Source organism: Aspergillus stella-maris, assembly GCF_047715825.1.
Source record: "Aspergillus stella-maris strain CBS 113639 unplaced genomic scaffold BDV14scaffold_3, whole genome shotgun sequence".
NCBI lineage: Eukaryota > Fungi > Ascomycota > Eurotiomycetes > Eurotiales > Aspergillaceae > Aspergillus > Aspergillus stella-maris.
In genome coordinates this window covers 127,601-147,036 of record NW_027396797.1, presented here as the reverse complement: position 1 = coordinate 147,036, position 19,436 = coordinate 127,601, and the positions used below count along the sequence as shown (strand labels likewise).

Genomic DNA, 19,436 nt, shown 5'->3' with positions numbered 1-19,436 from the left:
TGCGGCTTATCAACCACTATTCTAATTGGCGGTTAGCTCCGAGCTGCAGGAACGCTAGGCAGAGAAAGGTTAGAGGGTGCTATAAATAACAATATTCTGTATAGCGTCATTGCAAGCTGAGGGTGAAATATAGAGAATGTCTTGGATCCTTCTCATTCCCACCCAGTCCCCACTGATATGGCATTGGTATAAGGCGGTAGATATGGAGGCGGGGAATCGTGGCTTTCGCCCCCGAAGGCCTCGAGATAAGACACGTTTTCACCTCCTCGCCCGAGAAGGGGGGTCCTCTCGTCGAAGGCCTCGTCTCCATTAGAAACTATTGGTTGAGATTCAATCATGTCTGAACTGTTGGGAATGATTTGAACATTGATTTCCATCTTCAGACCCTTTAACCGGACTATTATCAGCATCCGAGAAGAGAAAACAGAGGACGTCGCACCTTTCGCTTGCCGGTAGATAATGAGAATTCCGCTTCCACCTCAAGTAAATGTCTCTGCTCAAAGGTCGCCGTACTGAAGCTCGGATCTATTGACGGTAGCATCAAGTGGTTGAGGGCGTTGTGGTGGAGCTCTGACAGCGAGTCTGTGTCAGAAGGGCGGGCAAAAACCTGATTCATACCCACTAGATCAACGAGCCTCAGTGTTGACCTCCATAGCCTCTTCTGCCCGACAGCGCTGATATTAATGAGTGTGTGAAGATTGATCTTCAATATGTTTAGCACGACCGAGGACGGCTGGTTCGTCCACCGAGGCAGCACCCGCACGCATAGACGAAGAAGAGGTTTTCTCTGTCCAATATGAAAAACCGAAGATTGTAGGCGTGCCTCCAGGATCAGTATGGGAATGTTTTGGACGTTCAAGGTGGAGGTGACATTGGTCGCGTAGAGCACAGCCTGTGCGCTACGAACAGAGGGATGTAGTGATCTCAGGATGGCTGACGAATATGATGGTACAAAGTTCAGGACTTTATGGAGCGTTATGTTTTTCTGCAACTTTTCTGGCCGTTCAACGACCACTTCCAGTGAATAAACAACCTGCGCTGCCGCAGCTTTCTCTGTCGATCTAGTTGAAAGTGAAGGCGGAAGCGGTTTCTGGTTGGCGCCTGGGAGCATCTGTACGGAAGGGAAGGAGAGTTGGAACGGAATAATTTGTCGCTCAGTCTCATGGACGAGTTGCTGCTGGGCGGCCCGTGGGCTCGTACAAGGAAACAGCGTTCGCGATATGCGAAGGAACTAGATCGCTCTTTTCTTAGCTATGGGCACTGGTGGCATGACTAGAGAAAAGAACTCCACAAACCGCATGTTCTTCCTGCGCCACCCGGGGTACATCATTCCCAATAATGAATGCTGGGCCAGCCTCGATCACAGATGTCTTGACGATACCTAGTCAACAGTCAGATCAGGTAAAAGCAACAACCCACAACGCAGCCAGAACCTTTAATTGAAACGGTGATGTCAGATATTCGCGTGCCTTTGCCGGCCTTGATCGCTATCATACCCTTTAAAGGATCATTGGTTCTATAAACCCTATGTTCCCCAACACCCAGGATATCAATATGGATCCCCATGCTCGAGAATATGGAATGCGAATCTCACCTCCGAGTCCTCACACCGGAGCAAATCCCCCACGGAGATATATGCACCTTCTACCTTGACACTCTCGCCCGTGCCCAGGTAACCAAGATCAGCTGGCCACTAGGCCAAGGGAGCACCACGCGGTCATCGCAGGGTCCAGACGCACAAGACCCTTGGCACGAAGCAAGTCGAGCAAGGCGCGATATGTGGAAGCCAGTGATGGCTAGCGTTTTGCTTTCGTATCACTTTCTGGTTTGCTGTCTAGAGTTAAACGCCATTTCCGTGGCGCACATCGCGATGATTTCAAGCAGCCCTAAGATCTCTTCTTGGTCCCACGCTGGGGCAAATTTGATGATTTGATTGTGTAACAGACGCTCCGGCTGTGGGTTGTCTACCTGCTTCTCAACATCACTAACTCGCCTCTCTGGAAAATCATTCCTCAGAGCAACTCAACCCGACGATCTCACCAGTTAGGGCTCATGGCACCCCACGTTCTCCCCCGAACCCTCGCGTTCAGAACCTTCTTCTCTCCTAATATTTCCCTCGTCCCAAGCATCACCCGCGATGTCGCGATCAAGAGGCGTGATGGCGAAGCTTCGTCGAATAGCGCCCGCTGCGCCCAGACTCCCGCAGCAAGCCACAGCTCTTATCGGCAAATCTCGCCATTCCGCCATGCCTTTGTCTTCTCGGCGTTGAGGGCCAAGGCTCCCGCCGAGGCTTGCTTGGCAGCTTTGCTTTTGCTATGGCGAGAGCACGCAATTTAGATGCTGAAGACGGGATGGGGTGCATGGTGAGGTTGGGGTTCTTAAACCCTCGTCCTTCGCGATGGGTTCCTTGAGCAGACTTCCGGTCAGGACAAGCTGCTTGTCAACTGATAGTTATTTAAACAAGTCGCAGCATGGCTGACCTCAAAGCCTCGAGCCCTAAAATTCACGATCGAGCTGAAGATGAACTCATCGATCAGTATGTGGTGGACTGGACGGTCGAGGAAGAAACCAAGGCGAAGCGGAAGTGAGCTCCCACAACTTGTTTCTCCCTCTCCTGCAGCTCAAGGAGAACTAACAACCATTACCATAGGCTGGATCTCATGATTATGCCGATTCTCACCCTTGGCTTTTTTTGTCTCCGTAAGTCAGATAACAAGCTCATATGTGCTCAACTACTAGCGTACTGACTCTACCAGAACTCGACCGCGGCAACATGGCCAACGCAATAACCGACAACTTTATGGAAGATGTCGGTATAAACCAAGACCAATTCAACGTCGGACAGCAAATGCTCTCCCTTGGCATCGTTGTCACGGAGATACCCTCGAACATGATTCTCTACCGCGTTGGTCCTGGCAAATGGTTGACTCTCCAACTGTTCCTCTTTGGGATTGTGAGCACTTTCCAGGCCTTCCAACGTGGATATGGTGCTTTCATTGCAACACGATTCCTTCTCGGTATTACCGAGTCAGGCTTCATACCCGGTGGTCTTTGGACTCTTTCGACGTGGTATACCCGTACTGAAACTGCCAAACGAGTCATGATCTTCTACTTTGGCAACCAGATTGGTCAGGCTTCTGCCAAACTACTCGCTTACGGGATCTTACATATGCGGGGTGTTGGTGGCCAAACTGGCTGGTTCTGGCTGTTCGCGCTAATGGGCGCCTTTACAGTGTTCAGCGGCTTTATTTTCGGGTTCTTCCTGCTGGACTCGTTTAGGAACCCGCATAGTACTTTCCTTCCTAAGGTATCTTGGTTCACTGAGAGGGAGTTGCACATCTTGCAGACTAGGGTTCTCATCGACGACCCCATGAAGGGGAAGAAGAAGAGGAATATTGGGCTGAGTGCTTTTAGGCGGGCGGTGCGTATACATCCCCTATCTCAGTCTACTCAATCCCAACCATATACTGACAACGCTGATATTTTCTTATTACAGTTCACGGACTGGCGCATCTGGGTCCACTTCCTCATAACCCTCTGCAACAACGGCCCCCAGCGCGCCTTCGACACCTATGCCCCCTCAATCGTCACATCCTTCGGCTTCGGAAACCTAGTCAGTAACGCTATGGCCGCCGTCGGTCTGTTCCTCCAAGTGCCCGTCTCGTTCGCATTTAGCTGGGTGTCTGATCACTAGTAAGCGTGCCCCTCTCTACCCCCTTCTGTCCGTGGCCGTACTAATGAGTCCGCAGCAACCGCCGCGGCGAAACCGTAATGCTCGGCTTCTTCTGCCATTTACTAGGCTACATCTTCAACCGCACATTCACCGACGTCCCCAAGCGCGGCGTTCGGTACTTCGGCGTCGTCTGGACACAAACATTCGGGACATTCTCGCATCCGCTGAATATAGCCTGGTTGAGTTTGACGTGTAATGACTCGGAGCAGAGGGCGCTTGCTATGGCTGGGTGAGTGCGCACGCTACCTACCTACCCTCCCCATTTCCGAAATGCTGGAGCAGTGCTAACTTTGTTTGTTTGTGGTGGACAGTGTAATCATGAACGCAAACATAGCAGGTATATACGGCGCACAGATCTTCCGCTCTGACGATAAACCGCTTTATCGACGGGGGTTTAGTGTTGCGATTAGTGTGCTTGCTGTTGGGCTTTCGCTTGCGATTGTCAGGTTTGTGGATACTTTGATATTGAAGAGGAAGAAGGTGAGGGCTGTTGGGGGTGAGACGGAGAGTGAGGAGGGGGAGAGGCGTGGTGGGGAGGGTGGGAAGATTGCTCCTTGAGACAGAGGCCTAGAGGTTCTCTGATTACACGTCAAAATGTTGCTTCTGTTTATTAGATGTTGAGGGCCATGCTGTTTTTCCTATAAATGCATTGATTTTGGTGAGACGACTGCTTTCTATTCCCTTGTCTAACCTCGTCGTGCTCGGCAGGGACAGAATCCATACCCTGCTCCTCATGATGGCAAACACTATGTCAACTGGATGGAAAAGATCGAACAGTGATAATCTCGCACCCACTACTATGCTGCTTCCCATGTAGCCCATTCCACTCCTATGTTTGAGTATTATCTCAACGCTCATATAGAGGCGATTGTCCGGATCAAGAGCACGTTGATCTCGGGAAGAGAACCCGAGATCCTTATACAGAGCACACAATATAAAGCAGATAACGATTACGTCCAAAATAACCCATACATCTTATCCAGAATTCGATTGCTGGGAACCTAAGATAGACCAGTATATGCCATGTCACAAACTCGCCCTCGCCCTCGCCCTCCCCTTGAGCGCTTGCACAACCTCCCTCGCTCCAGCCTCACCCGAACAAAGCGCCCCCTCCATGTACCCCTTCCACTGTGTACTATACTCAGTCCCCACGAAATGTAAATTTCCAACTGATTTCCCGTATACACCCGCGAATTCAGTATAATGACCTGGTTTTGTGACTGGTGCTAGCGCGCCACGACTATATACTTCGTGCTGCCAGATTTGGTCGAAGAATTCAAGGGGTTTGTAGACTTCGCTTTCTCTCCTGCTGTTTGAGCTAAAGACTGCCTCGGGTGTGAATATCGCTGCAAGTTGATCAAGCACCACCCTTCGCCGTTCATGAGGGCGTAATCTGCTCCATTCCCTACCAAGTTGGCCGTTCACGAAGGATGTAAGGCTGTAATGGCCCACTTCATCGACGCTCGTGTCCCTAACCAGGATGACGGGGCCTGAATATGATGCGAAGTACCCATTGAACCCCCTCTCTCGCCACCAGGGTCTATCGTAGCAGACTTTCGCTTTGTTAGAGTCTCCTAGGACTGTACCATTCGTGACGGTTTGTAGCCTCTTGGGCAGAGGGGGTTGGATTTTGAGTTCTTTGTACATTGTGCTTGGGATGGAGAGGATGACTTTGCGCGATGTGAATGTTTGGCCTGTTGTCGATGTTACAACTGTATGCGTGTCGTGGTCGTGGATTGAGAGGATTGGTGTTGAGAGGTGGATTTTCGAGGCGGGGATTAGAGATGCAATCTTGTTTTGGAGGGATTGGGCGCCTGGTTATATGTTGGTCTTCATACTTTCATTGAATTCCTGGGACCAAAGTTGTTGAAAATTGGCCCGGTAGAGGAGAACGTACCGTCCCTGAACCGCAAATGCTGTCCACCTGTCTTGTCATCTGCGCGAATGGCCAACAACCCTCTATTTCGTCGACAGTAGTCGATAAACCAAGCTGCTGAGTATTCTGTTGCTTCGAGGCCGTGCATCACCTGCGCCCACAGGTTGACCGTCTTGACAATGGCCGGCAGCGCCCCTAAGTCGCGGACATACTGGTCCAGACTGACCTTATCGTCCGGTATCTTTGGTGGACCAGGTTCAAGCGACTCAGCTTGTATATGGTCGCGGATAAACTCGAGGTTTTGCTTCTCTTCATCGGTAAACTGTAATATGCCAAGGTTAGACTCCATGTTCAGCGACAGATAACCAGTTGATCCGAGAAAATACACACATCAGGCGTGACCCCAAACGGGAACTCCAACCTCTCCTGCTCACTCTGCTGCATAACAGCCTTTCCTTCAAGTCTCTGCCCGACCGTTTCCAATCCAAATCTTTCAACATATTTTCCAACCCGCGGCTGCAAGGTCGTGTTGATCCAAGCACCGCCTAGATCAGCATACCCGCGCCCACTCCCCAGGGGCACACTCCATATCTTCCCGCCGACACGGTCACGCGCTTCAAGGACACAGATTGATAGACCGGCTTCGTGAGTGGATAGGGCTGCTTGGAGGCCGCTTAGGCCGGCGCCTATTATTATAACGTCGAACATTCTCACAACTTCTTAAAGCAAAGACTCGGGATGTGGGAAAGACAAGGCATCTACGTCTTCAGCGGGAGCTCTTATATCGCCTTTTGAAATACCTAACGTTCTCGAGATACCTTAGCAAGTAGGTATAACCCCACAATCTCGGGAGGAGAAGCCGAGCGGGAGCGCCCGGCAGCGGGAAGCTTCCCGACGTTGAACTCCTATCCTGCACAATGATGGGATTGCATGATGTTGTGTCATTGGCGTCAAATACTTACCTAGTGAAGCTATATATCCTGCTTGGGCATTTTGGAACCCCGGTGTTAATAGATCAAGGAAGGAACGCTCGGGTCCCATGCCTGCCCTACCATCATTTTAGGTACCAGCCACCCTATCATCTGCTCCCACTGTCTCGGCAATCATGACCTCACTCACGAACCAAGGAACAACCAGGATGTTCATTCGTTGTACCTCTTATAGTCCACACTCAACAAATGAAAACTACCCATTAGAACAATGACAGCCTTCGACAAGTCACCGGGCCCAATGCACAAAAAGGGGAACTGTTTCCCCGCCGAACTGCACCTAACTGCGGGGATGACTCGGACGGCATTGGATCCGTGATAGCTAGCTACCACTATCTGGCGTTACCATAGCTTGATAGTTAGCTCTCCAATACACTGCATATAGATTATATTGCTCAACAACCTACGTACGACGATCACTTGAGATGGCCACCGCAACGAAAGCGCGCAAGATAAAGCGCACATCTAACGCGTATGCCCCTCCCTCCTCCAACTGACTTACCCCACCACCTCACAACGCATCTCTTTCTATCGTCGTCGCAAGCTAACCACCAAAAAAACAGATGCATCGCCTGCCGCACGAGCAAAATCAAATGCACGGGCGAAGAGCCCTGTGCAAACTGTCAGCGCCGCCGCGTCGACTGTCGCTTCTTGGAATCCGTCAGCAAGGTCATGGTTCCGGAAAGGTGCGTCTCGTTTGTCACCAACTAGGCTTTTTGCGGTTTCGAGACCTTGGATTGACGAGTTTGAATTTAGGTATCTTAGGGAGTTGCAGGGTAAGATTGGTAGAGAGCATCGGTTGAGATTGCAGAGTGAGGATCAGGGCCAGGGAGAGACGCCGCAACACGCTCAAGCGCATGCAAGGAAGGAGTCGCACGTTTCGCAGCCTGCTGTTAAGAGGACGTCAGCATCGGCGTTTGGATCGGAGGTTGATATTGAGGGTATGAGCAAGCCCTTGCCTGAGCCACTCGGTTACTTTAACGGATTGCAGACTCAATAGGCTCCCAACCAGAAGAAATCCCCTTTCTAACAGTCGACTCTGGAAGAACAATCTGGACGAGCCCATTCACACTTCCGTCGCGAATAATCAAGAAGAACCACAAGACGAAGCGGAATTGGAGTACGCATCCATCCCGTTCCTGAGCCTGACGTCTTTCCACTGACAAATACCAGCCTGGCTAGCACCAACATCCGCCTGGTCCTTCACAGCGCGCTTGAAACTCATGATCGCCGAGAAGCTTAACGTCGAAACAAACTACAGCGATCCTGAATTGTTCGACGGCGACCTCTACCCAATTCAATGGACACCCGCAGCCCCCAACTCACCCCCCGACATCAGCAATCTCCCCTCACTCGACCACGCATTATACCTGTTCAACACCGTGAAATTTCATCTAGGCCATAACTTTCGCATCGTCCATGAGCCCGAGTTCGTCGAGAACGTTCACCGCTTTTACTATGGCGATGCAGTGAAGCAAGTCTCTGAGTCGAGACTTTGGTTTGTGGAATTTCTATTGGTTCTGGCATTTGGAAATGCATTTTTGGCGCAGGGAAAGTCCGCTACTAGGCCACCGGGGGCAAAATATTTTGTTCGCGCAATGAGCCTTATGCCGGATCATACTTCGCTCTCAAGGGGTGGGTTTGTGGCAATTGAGGCCCTTGCGCTGACAGGGTTGTATCTTTATTCTATTGATCATCGGTCTTCGGCGCACGTCTACGTATGTTATACTAAACATTGTAGATTCTCAGATGCCCTCCCCTTTGGCTTTTGGGCCATCTGTCCTGCTGGTACTAATATGCCGTTTAGATCGGTCACGCAATTCGCATAGCGCAGATGGACGGGATGCACACACAGCTTCCAGAAGACGAACTCGGGCCTGAAATCGTCGCGCGATGTCGGAATCTCTGGTGGACGCTTTACGTTCTCGACCGGCACATTTCCTCGTCTGTTGGTGCGAGCATGACGCCTCAAGATAGCGACATTAGTGCACTGCTTGATCCACCTGCTGCCGGGAGCCAGAGTGACGCGACGCTAGGGTTGAGTGTTAGGTTGTCGCATTTGTTGAGTTATATTCTTTCGAGTAAGTCATCTTATACTATAACAGCTACGCAGAGTAGGACGGGGATGCTAATGCGTTTCCGTGATCAGCAATCTACAAAGGCACAAAAACACAGTTGGGAACATTCCTCGAGACGACTCGGTCCATTTTACATATCCTCGCCGGCCACGCCCGCGAAATCGAGAGCATCATCCACCTCAAGTTCCAGAACTCCGTCGATACCATGCCAAAAGGGACGAGGCACATCACCTTGCTCTACCACCAGGTAGGTACCTGTTCCCCTCTTCTAACCACCATCTACCTACTAACATTGGTATTTTCAGTGCGTAATAGTAGCCACAAGACCCCTCCTCCTCTCCGTGCTCAAAGAACGCCTGCAAAAACTCGGCCACGGCGCCGAAGATTGGCAAAGCATAGTAGCTCCCACAAATGCCCTAATCTCCGCGGGTATAAAATCCGCCGCAAAAACACTCCAAATCCTAATGGATGAGGAGAACAGTCTCCAGGAGGTTTTTCTCCCCTTCGACATGGAATTCACATATGCAGCCGCTATGCATGTTATGATGGCCGGTGCGCTATTTCCGAATGTCATGGAGGCGCAGGAGTTTAATTATGTGAGAACTGCTTATGGGATCCTTGATACTATGATTTCTCGCGGGAATAGACTTGCGGACGCGAGGAAGGGGGAACTCGTGCAGCTTGAAGTGTTATTCAGGGAGTTGGCGGGACGCATTGAACGACGCGGAATGGAGACGCTGGTTCTCCCGCCTGCGCCGGCGCTGTCGGATGCTACTGTCCCTGAGCAGTTTCTCAGACTTGGAATCGAGAACCACATAGGCGATGATGCTACAGCTGGCCCCGCGAGTTCTCTCCCTGTGCCTGGCGCAGATACAATACCCGACTTAACCACCGGGTCAAGTATCACCGGCGACCCAGGTAGTCCCTCTGCCCTCGCGCAAGCACCGAATTTGGATTTCCTAGACAGTATTGGGATTTCATCATATGAGTTCTTTTCGTTGGTGGATCAGATTGGACATCCGGAGAATTTGCCTTTGCTTGATACTGAGAATGGTGGGAGTAGTTGGGATGGGGAGATATAGCCCGCCGCCGCAATCAGATAGGATTTAGGTTATGGATGGGGTGCATGGATTAGAGGCGTTTGGGTTCGAGTTTTTTCTTGAAGCCAAGATTGTACTACGAAGATAGCATCCAATGCGCATGCAGAATTCTGTCGGAAATACCTAGATAACCCATGTCTGCGCTTCCTGCAGTGGAGGACAAAATATATTCGCGGCCCGTTGCAAGCATGAGCGGACTTCAAGAAATCCAACCTTAATGCACATAGTGATGGTCGATAATACATGCATGCATTACCCTCGATAGGACGTACCTACCGTGCCTTTGTCCGGATAACCTGTCTTTCTTAGCCATCTGGGCGAAACCCCGGCGGGCCCGGCACACTGCTCGGCTTCTCCATCCGATCCAATGCATGATGGCACGCACGCGAATCCATATATGCAGGCCACAAACAATGCATTCGTTATTCTCGATGTAAAGGTGGGAACCATCGGCAGACAACATCCAATGGAAGGTGCGTAGTGCAATGTATGAAATGCTATGGTATGCAAGCACAAGACAATTGGGTGCTAGGTACCTAAGCCCCTTATTTCCCCAAATTCAGTCCAAGAAGACGAGATCTGGATGATCTACTACCGTCTGTGCGGTGCCGGTCGGCCAGTACTAATACTAGGTACCTCTCAGTCCGCTCAACATCTCGAGTCTTCTTCCATATCCGGATCTTTTACTATTCGCAGCATCTGTAGTGAGAGCCTGGTAGGTAGGGTTTCCCCTCCTCACTTGCATACCTTGAAATCCCAGTCGCGCACGCAGGCGGGGATGAGAACAGATTTTAGAGGCTAGATAGTTAGGTATTGGGGGTACCCTCGCTGCTTATCTATATACATATATCGGATCTCAGGGTAGATCAAAGTAATTGCATTGAGTTTTAAGGAGGGCTTACTCTCTCGGATATGTCTCGGATATGGACGCGCATTGTCGGAGGGGAAGGAATTTGTTTCAGCTATAAGTACCAATATTGCCATCATTGAGCGTAGCTGATGAGAATTAGATCATCAGGAAGAGAGAGAAAGCCAATGCATTTCATGCTCTATTCGTAATAGCAAACGTGATCATATATACAAAAGCCACATTGTTCTGTCTAGAATAGTGATAACTTGGATATCCCTAACTCGCCACATCGAAACAACTAGAGACGAAAGACAAGAAACTCATGTGTACTCCTGATACCCACCCCCAGTAATCCACTGAACAAAAAACTGCATTATCAAAATCCGTGTGTCGACGCGCCGCAACCCGCCAAACCCTGAATACATCGCGGTCAGGTTCCAGGCTCGTGAAGTCCTCCCACCTGGCCGTCGCAGAAATGGGATGAACATGTCTTTGCATCTAACAGTATAATCAAATCGGTGCAAAATCTGAGTGGAGTTGCACTTACCACTGCGACTGGCGGTGTCGTCAGGAAAGGTATGGTGGCGAAGCAACCCGCATCAAAATATATATCTCCCTAACAGGGACGAAACAAAACGCCATCCATATCTCGCCGACCACACCAATTGAAAGCAAAACAGAAACCTAGGATAGCATAACCATGGTCATTTAATTATAATATTGTAATCATTCGGCACTCAAACCCAGAACAAAGAGTGGTGGCACCGAGGATCAGTAATCTGATTGACGGTCTACTAATCAGGATCAACCTCGGCACCTCCCGACCCTTATATCATCCCCGCATAACCACAATCACTGGACAGTCTACAATGTCCAAGACTCACCACCATGTCTCTCAATCCATCCTCAAAACCAGTACTAGCAGTCATCGGCGTCGGCCCCGGCATCGGCGAAGCAGTCTCTCACCACTTTGCAACCAAGGGGTTCGTGGTCGCACTGATCGCGCGAACAGAGTCCAAGCTCTCAACTATCCAGAATAAGATAAACAGCGAGGTCGGCGCTGGCTCATCAAAATACTACATTGCAGACGCGCGGTCCGAATCCAGTCTACAGTCTACATTTACTCAAATCAAATCCGATCTTGGGCCAGTCGACGTCCTCATCTACAACGCCGGCTCGAGAAGGTTCACACCGCGCACCATTCTCGAAACATCCAGCGAGGAATTCGAGTCTTTCACGCGCATCAACCTCTTTGGCGCGTTCTTTTCCACAAAATGTGTCCTCCCTGATATGCTAGCCAAGTCCCGCGGGACTATCCTGTTCACGGGCGCGACGGGGTCGGTGAGAGGTAACGCGGGGGTGAGTTCGTTTAGTCCGGGGAAGTTCGGGCTGCGGTCGCTATCGCAGATCATCACGAGGGAGTTTCAAAGTAAGGGTATTCATGCCGCGCATATTCTTGTTGATGGGCCGGTTGAGAGTGACATTGTGGGTGGGGTTGTGAAGCGGCGGTGGGAAAAGGCGGGCGAGACGGATAAGGTCGCTGAGAAGGATTTGTACTTGATGCAGCCGAAGGAATTGGCGGAGATATATTGGTTTCTGTATAGCCAGCCGAGGAGCGCGTGGACGCAGGAGTTGGATGTGCGGAGTCAGAGGGAGCAGATGTTCTCGAAGATTTGAGTGATCGTCTCGAGATGAACCGGGATGGAACTCATCGAAGAGCCCCAGTCACGTGCCTCACGTGAGTTGGAGTAGTTACCAGGCACCAGCATACTCAGGCAATTTGGATAATACAATTAAGGGGCATTGCGTGCTTTATACATCAATTGACAGACATATCAAATATCATTTTCTTCATTACTTGTCCTCGGTCAGGGGCCAGCAGTGAGACAGCCAGTGGACCACCAAAAATAGCGGCACAAACCGCAGTCAACGCGCGAATCAATTGCTTCAGTTCGTCAATGTTGCAGTGGCGGGGAAATGAGCTCCAGCAAACCGCCCCGAACAACCCCTTTTCGCTATCAGTGAACAGTTCCGCCCCATAAGGCCAGCCTACCACGGATCGCGTCAACGCTAGCGTCTCTGCCTTGTCCAGTCAGTGTCCGCTGCTTCGCCCACTTCTCTACTGCCGAGACCCTGCCTCACCTGCACCACTCACCACGAACTCCGCTAGCCAGATCTCTGTCTTTTTGCTGTCAGCCTCGACCTCAACTTCATCCGCTTCATGTCGCTCGTTTCCGCCCTTGATTTTCTCTCCGCCGCTGCACCATGACCATGTGGTTTGCGCGCCTCTGTCTCTCGCTTCTTCTGGCCTGGTGCCTGACCACCAGCGTCTCCGCCACCATCATGGAGAACGGTCAACCCAGGCTGGATCCCTACCCCGGCCAGGTCGATGCCATTGATTTGGACAGCTCGTGGAGGAGCTACGATGCTGATGCCCCGGAGATTTCCTACAAGGGGCGCTGGGATAGTAAACACATTTCATGTACAATTCCCCGGTCTGACAATTGGTGTGACTATGCTGACGTTTATCTTCTGTTTAGGGTGGTCGTTCGTCTCCCCGATTTTCCTTCCTCCGATCCTCCGCATCGGAACCAGGCGAAGAAAGATAACTGATACTTCATAGAGCACCCGGGATAAAGCTGCAGTTCTCTGGATCGAAAGTACGGACTTCGACACTTTGCCGCGGCGCCTAGCTAACCTCTCCAGCTCGCGGTCAGTTTCGGCGAACACACCAATGACGGAACCCTCGTGGCCTACCGGTATCCTTCCTTCTCCAATATTCCATCGAAAAATACTTATAACTCCAGAATCGGCCGCCTCGACTGGCTCTTCGCCAACGTCACCGCCGACGCCACATACCAGTTCGTCGGAGAGGGCACCGAGTACGAGGAACTCCCCGGGGAGGGAGACCACATTTTTGAGATGCGAGGTATGTCCGAATTACACCCGGATATTTTCGTTCCCTTGCTAACAACTCTGAAGTCACCAACTGGGGCATAGGATAAGTACTTCGGTCACTTCCGCATTCCTCGCTGATTCCGTATACAGTTCAGATCGCGGGCGCGTCGGTCGGTGTTGACGATCACCTTACGAAGCCGGAGAACTTTAAGAAGAAGGTTGAGATTATTGGTGGATCGTACGTCAATCTTTGGATTTGATTTGGCAGATGGGTGTTGACATTGGCTAGTCTTACGGGCGGACAATACGCGACTTACGAAACGCTTTCCTCTTGGTCCTTTATCTACGCGCAGGGGCTTGGGAATGTTGAATTCGGCATCACAGTTCGTCTGGCATCTCGAATTCGATGAACGTTCGCTAACGAAACAGGCCTACCCCGGCGCTTGTCTAGTCGACATGCAATGCTACGGCGGCGGCGTTCACGGAATGGTACGCCCGTCCCTTCTATTCTTCTTTGCTCGCCACTCTTTAACACTCTCTAGATCTGGTGGTGGCACCACGCCTCGGACCCCGGCTCCCGCGCACGCGAAATGTACGACCACGAACCCGAAGAGTACGACGTCACCGCCGAACAACCCGCCGACCTCGTCATCATCCAAATGGGCGGAAACGACCACCGCAACCCGAACAACATTCCCGGAGAAAACTTTTTCCAGGGCTACGTCGACCTGATCGAGAATATCCACCAGCACTGGCCGGATGCTGAGATTGTTATTATGGTGCGTACACATTTCCAACTCAAATTCCCTACCCACGCCCTATCTGCTAACGCAGATGAATTCGCAGACACAATGGGGCGTCTGGAACCAACAAGACGATGAATACGAACAGACAGTCGTCTACGAAGAAGAGATCCAGCGCGTCTACGAACACTTCAAGGACCGCAAGTGGCGCTTCGTGTACCTCTTCCACACAGATGGTATCCTAGGGCATAACGACATCAATCCCAAAAACCACCCCACGGACGTCGGGCACATTAAGATCGCGAGCCATCTACTGCAATGGACGAATCTCATGCTTGGGTGGGACTTGAACCCGAGAGGTGAGATGCAACACGGCACGCTTTATTGGAATAATATGGAGCAGTATTAGACTTTTCTCACTTGGTTGTTTTTGCTTCTTGTACCTTGCTTCCAATTGCTCCGGGGTTTTACATTTTACTCTTTTTTTATTTGCTACATTTATGTCCCTTTTCCTTTGAGGTCCGCATCTGCATGTGCATATAGCATACTAGACACCTCGGATTACAGACTCTGAGGTGGGGTGCTCTGCCTGCCTTCACAGGCACGGTTGTATTTAGATGGGGATTTACCTTGCCTCACGCCGAGGTTATGTACATTATGATACACGATTGCTTCTGCATCTTGCCCTCACACCATTCTCCTCGACTTCGTTTAGCGATTTGTATAGTTTGGTAATCCTAGCCGATACGCTCCGAACCCTGTTACGTGGCAGCCTTATGGATATTTCCCTCTCTCAGACAGGACGAACGTGATATCTTCCTCTTACATTTACATAAAAGTTCCATGATATAGTATTTCGGATGAATAGTCTGCGACGCAATATCACATGGAAGAGTCAAGCAGTTTCCTGCCGAACTGCCCATCTAGCTAACTAGCTAGCGAGCTCCCTCGTGAAAAGGAGGGTGCAGTGCCACTCCACTGCCCTATGGGTTCCCAGAGTACTGCCGTTTGCCTGCTCGCATTGCTTAGGTTGTTGAGAGGCGCCGATTGAAGGGTGGTACCTCGTTGCCTACCTGTCTAGATATTGAAGCTGTCTTGGAGAAGGTCTATCCGTACAGACCCGGGGACCTACAGATTGTCTCATTATTCGTCTATTCTTTCAATTTCGATGATTGTCTACTTCCACTTTCAAGACGACGTCCACCCTACTTGCAGTTCATCTGTAGAGAAGGCGAGACCGGCCTCCAGTCATCCTGCAGAATGTTGAGCTTGGAGAGTCTCAAATTGATTGGCGTCACTCCATCTTCAACAACTACAAAGTATTCGACCGCTGAGGACAGATGTCCGACATATCCTAGATTTATATCAGTCCAAACACACAAACGGTAAAATAAATGAGCACAGCTAGTGCATGATCCTAACATTACCCGCTTTATTAAACACAGAACCTTTTTTGCCTAAACCAATAAGCATAGATTTGACGGCTGCATCACAACAACGAATTAAGGGGCCTGGTAGAAGGTCCGCCGCACAAACCCAACCCCGCGCTTCGCACTGACCAATTCAACCGTGGCCTTTGGTATATAAGGAAGACTAAGCCAAAGTATCAATATCGAGCCGGACAATGCAACCACAAACGGCCGAGCATACTAACACCGCGTGTCTCCGCCACAACCCCAATGAGAAACGGAAGAAGCGTAGACCCCGAACTGCTGAACCCCGCCACTACCCCAATAGCACCCATGTACGTTTCTTCCGAGACGAGGCGTGCTGTAGCGACCAGCATGTCCGGGAACAGGAGGCCTAGGAAGAACCCTTGCATCGCGGTGGCAACGGCAGCAACGTGGGAATTCGGAACAACGTGGATGATGATGGCTAGGATGGCTTCTAATATGATGTACACCTATGGTTTGGACCATGCAATCCCTTTTGCATTAGCGTATCTATGCATGCAGTGTGCAATGTGCAGCAATGTGCATCGATATCGATCTCGAGAAAGAGCTAGGTACACTTACCGCCACAGCCAACCGTTCTCCAACGTAAGGAGTTACAAACCCCAGCACTATTCTCCCCAGCGATAGACCGAGCCAGAACCAAGCCGCTCGCAACGGCGCCGGCTTCTTTGACATTGCTCATATATGTCACTGTCCAGCCAGCCAAGCCGAGCTCGATGCCGACGTATAGGAAGAGAAACACGGAGCCCGTCCAGGTGATTCGAGCCGAGGAGCCCTTGAGCAGCAGTTTACTTAGTCCACTGTGCCTGTTACCGTTGGGCTTCTCGCCGGATTCGGATTCGTCCGCGGGCAAGTAGTGTACTGCGCCCGCGGGGGCGGCGGTCATATCCCAGAATGCTGCTGCGCAGAGAAGAAGCTCTGCGGCAGCACATCCAATCTATAGTAGCATATCGATCGTTTCAGCGCGAGTTGCTAGCTAGCTACGTACCTAGGTAGGGTAGGTAAACCGCCAGTTGTAATAGCTCACCGTAATGTCATAGAAGCAGAACCACGTGCCTCCACCGAGACCACCTACAGCAAAGGTCGTAAGCACGAGCGGTGCCATAACAGCCCCCAGCCCAAATGCCGCGTGGAGGCACCACGCGGCACCAAGAACCTGGCTGGCGTGCTCTAAGCCGCCAGCCCATGAGTTCCAAGCAGCATCAGTCAGCCCATTGCCGATCCCGCAATCCAATTCCGGTTCCCTGTCAGCGAACCAGAGTAGATTGGCCACTCCTTCCCACGACCCAGACACAGCAGCCCTGCCCGTGGAATTCTTTATATGGCTCAAAGAGCAGGAGAGGCACGAACCCTCTGTGAGGTCCTCTGGACAAGGCACCGACGGTGTTGGAATCGCAATTTCTGGCCTTGCGGATGGTGTATAATCGCTGCACTTGATTGGTATCGACAGGATGTGACCCGTAAGCATGCCTCAATCTTATAAGCGGCCGACATAAGATAGGGTCATAGGAGGGTGAGGAATGAAATTACTTCACCTTCTACCGCTTCGGGTTTTGTAAGTCTCGCGCCTGTATATGACACCTCTTCCCATTATTTAGAAAAGTAGATATAAACGCCAACTAGAGCGTAAATGATTAGGCACCCTTCAGAAAAGAAAGGAAAGAAGATACGGCAAGACTCTACAGATGTTCCAAAACAGCCAAAGCCCCCAACGCAAAAACGATTCTCTTCTGCTTCGTGTGCACAAGCGAGCAGTGACAAACAGTAAAGATAACCCCTCATACTCAGTGACCAATGCCTTCGAGCGGGTGCATATTCACTAGAACAGATATCATTTTAGCCCCGGGAAAGAAACTATTCTTGCTAACGCCCAGTGGATGGAAAATATAAGCCTGAAAGTACTTGTCGAGGGCCCGGATATCCCCATAGCCCCGCCGTCCATGCAACAGCGACTGTTGCCCAGTCAAGGCCGACCCCGTACTGGATCTTGAGTCCTGGCTGGTTCACTGATGGGCCCTGCAGCACGTCACTTGGCTTCCCTGGGAATTTGTCAAGCCCGATGCGGAGCGACCAGTCGCGTAATTTGAGACCTTCGACACGTCCACACGAGGTCCACTGTGCTGGATCCTTTGAGGATCTGGGCTGCCTATTCAACTCTATGTGGTAGGTAGGCCAGCCAGGAGTTCGTGGTAGTATAACTAACCTAGTATTTGTGATAGTAGAGGTGGATTTTAGTTTAGATGGCAACACGACTATAGCTAAGACTGGCAATATGTTTGCAGCACCGGGTTGATAGAATACGCTTTGGCTTTCCAAATCCATGCAGTGTGCCCTTTCCCTTTGCAGCAGGAGCTACACCATCCCGATTGTCAACGGCACATTGTCTATGGTATTGGTCTTTCAACCACCAACTACGGTCAAGTGTACTATAAGGACAAGGATGTAGGCATACAGACTCAGGTACAGACACGAAGCATCCGGCTGGAAAATCGTTGTGCTTGTGCCTAATTACGCAGGGTTGGAGAAAGACGGAAACTAGGGTGCCCGGCGCGGTTGGAAGTTCCTCCCCAATTTGTAGAGGTACATTAGACTATACGCGCTCATCATCACGGGTAAGGATAGGTTTTAAACCCCGTCGGTCTTTATGGTTACTTTCACAGTATTCTCATAATAATTAATACTCAAGCTTGTTCTCTAATGCCATACAACTCGACACCTTCCATTCCTAGCCTCGGTAGGCTAGTTTGGATATGACAATACCACGCCCAACAGGACAAAGCATACTCGTCCTCGTCTGACCCTCAACGATCAAGCCAAGTTCAAGTCCAAGTTCCCCCCCTCACAAAACACTCCGAATGAAATCCTCAACTCGCTCGTCCTCATACAGCGGCGCAACAAAGTCTCTAACCTTGGAACCATTCTTATACCCCACCGTAGCCGGAATCGACGTGTAGCCCCATTTCTGCGCGAGTTCGGGGTTCTCGTCTACGCTCACCCAGGCCTGGTATAGGGCGGGATACCTGGCTCCGACTCTGCTCGACGAGTCAAGTTAGTGTTATACTATCACTCAGACATGGACATAGACAGGGATGCTCGGTGCTAGGATGCGCAGGCAATGCAGCCGAGCACGGATGGCACTATGCATAAAATTCATGGAGAAGGAAAGAAGACGGCGACCTTACTAACCTCTCAATCGCAGACTTGGTTAGCTGGCCGAAGTCGCTCCAGGGCGCGGTGAACATGACAATAAACGACGGGTTATTTGAGATGGCGCTGTTTAGAGCGGACTCGCTGGGGCCATATTAGAATAGATTGTGCGTCTGGCTGCTCTTGAGTACTCTCAAGTGGCTGAAATGTTTCTGCTGAAGGTCTGTATTGTATACTCACCTGGTGATCTGATCCATAACTATGGTATATTGAGTGGTGAGATGCTCGGTTCCCTGTAGATTGAGGGAGATGTCCGGGTTTGATGGTGTCTCAACGGAATGCCACTGCCATGGGATGGAATATATAGGGATCTTCAATACTGCGACCTGGACCTACACTCAATACCTCATGTACCAGCCAACCATCCGCTGGGGCCCTACGCAACAACCGCAGCTTTCTGCAAGCCATTACATCACTGCGCAGAGCAGGGCCGGGGTAAAAGTGCAATTCCCCCTTTCAGTCTAGCGAGCGCTCTCACTCAATGTGACAGACCTTGCATAGCTGGGCT

The 19,436-nt window shown here is 50.8% G+C and overlaps 8 protein-coding genes across 8 annotated transcripts; 4 read left to right on the top strand and 4 right to left on the bottom strand.

Annotated features, from left to right (window-relative positions):
• Nucleotides 1–27: 27 nt before the first annotated feature.
• Nucleotides 28–1,335, bottom strand: BDV14DRAFT_163737 (uncharacterized protein). Its single transcript, XM_073767090.1, has 3 exons — nucleotides 1,296–1,335; nucleotides 440–1,231; nucleotides 28–386 (listed from the first exon to the last, which is right to left on the bottom strand). Exons 2-3 carry the CDS (start codon nucleotides 1,109–1,111, stop codon nucleotides 153–155), a joined length of 906 nt encoding a protein of 301 aa, XP_073632813.1. The 5' UTR covers nucleotides 1,112–1,231; nucleotides 1,296–1,335; the 3' UTR covers nucleotides 28–152.
• A 1,136-nt stretch (nucleotides 1,336–2,471) lies between these two features.
• Nucleotides 2,472–4,291, top strand: BDV14DRAFT_186899 (major facilitator superfamily domain-containing protein; the record flags this gene model as incomplete). Its single annotated transcript, XM_073770886.1, has 6 exons — nucleotides 2,472–2,584; nucleotides 2,651–2,700; nucleotides 2,757–3,421; nucleotides 3,497–3,693; nucleotides 3,750–3,962; nucleotides 4,045–4,291. The coding sequence occupies 6 exons, from the start codon at nucleotides 2,472–2,474 to the stop codon at nucleotides 4,289–4,291; spliced, it is 1,485 nt and encodes a 494-aa protein (XP_073632812.1).
• Nucleotides 4,292–4,759: 468 nt separating this feature from the next.
• BDV14DRAFT_195380 (flavin monoamine oxidase family protein) lies at nucleotides 4,760–6,317 on the bottom strand (the record flags this gene model as incomplete). The annotated part of the gene is made up of 3 exons (XM_073772185.1): nucleotides 4,760–5,547; nucleotides 5,631–5,931; nucleotides 6,000–6,317. The coding sequence occupies 3 exons, from the start codon at nucleotides 6,315–6,317 to the stop codon at nucleotides 4,760–4,762; spliced, it is 1,407 nt and encodes a 468-aa protein (XP_073632811.1).
• Nucleotides 6,318–7,023: 706 nt separating this feature from the next.
• Nucleotides 7,024–9,758, top strand: BDV14DRAFT_195379 (uncharacterized protein; the record flags this gene model as incomplete). The annotated part of the gene is made up of 8 exons (XM_073772184.1): nucleotides 7,024–7,070; nucleotides 7,162–7,284; nucleotides 7,355–7,539; nucleotides 7,590–7,718; nucleotides 7,772–8,316; nucleotides 8,406–8,679; nucleotides 8,748–8,923; nucleotides 8,982–9,758. The coding sequence occupies 8 exons, from the start codon at nucleotides 7,024–7,026 to the stop codon at nucleotides 9,756–9,758; spliced, it is 2,256 nt and encodes a 751-aa protein (XP_073632810.1).
• Nucleotides 9,759–11,174: 1,416 nt separating this feature from the next.
• On the top strand, nucleotides 11,175–12,425 carry BDV14DRAFT_163731 (uncharacterized protein). Its single transcript, XM_073767089.1, has one exon. The coding sequence runs from the start codon at nucleotides 11,515–11,517 to the stop codon at nucleotides 12,301–12,303; it is 789 nt and encodes a 262-aa protein (XP_073632809.1). The 5' UTR covers nucleotides 11,175–11,514; the 3' UTR covers nucleotides 12,304–12,425.
• A 356-nt stretch (nucleotides 12,426–12,781) lies between these two features.
• BDV14DRAFT_163723 (SGNH/GDSL hydrolase family protein) lies at nucleotides 12,782–15,063 on the top strand. The gene is made up of 11 exons (XM_073767088.1): nucleotides 12,782–13,108; nucleotides 13,167–13,173; nucleotides 13,250–13,286; nucleotides 13,333–13,385; nucleotides 13,434–13,555; nucleotides 13,609–13,627; nucleotides 13,673–13,762; nucleotides 13,814–13,907; nucleotides 13,954–14,013; nucleotides 14,067–14,303; nucleotides 14,371–15,063. The coding sequence occupies exons 1-11, from the start codon at nucleotides 12,892–12,894 to the stop codon at nucleotides 14,674–14,676; spliced, it is 1,242 nt and encodes a 413-aa protein (XP_073632808.1). The 5' UTR covers nucleotides 12,782–12,891; the 3' UTR covers nucleotides 14,677–15,063.
• Nucleotides 15,064–15,472: 409 nt separating this feature from the next.
• BDV14DRAFT_195376 (uncharacterized protein) lies at nucleotides 15,473–16,826 on the bottom strand (the record flags this gene model as incomplete). Its single annotated transcript, XM_073772183.1, has 4 exons — nucleotides 15,473–15,621; nucleotides 15,918–16,170; nucleotides 16,323–16,658; nucleotides 16,749–16,826. The coding sequence occupies 4 exons, from the start codon at nucleotides 16,824–16,826 to the stop codon at nucleotides 15,473–15,475; spliced, it is 816 nt and encodes a 271-aa protein (XP_073632807.1).
• Nucleotides 16,827–18,560: 1,734 nt separating this feature from the next.
• BDV14DRAFT_195375 (thioredoxin family protein) lies at nucleotides 18,561–19,125 on the bottom strand (the record flags this gene model as incomplete). The annotated part of the gene is made up of 3 exons (XM_073772182.1): nucleotides 18,561–18,753; nucleotides 18,908–19,012; nucleotides 19,109–19,125. 3 exons carry the CDS (start codon nucleotides 19,123–19,125, stop codon nucleotides 18,561–18,563), a joined length of 315 nt encoding a protein of 104 aa, XP_073632806.1.
• Nucleotides 19,126–19,436: the final 311 nt, after the last annotated feature.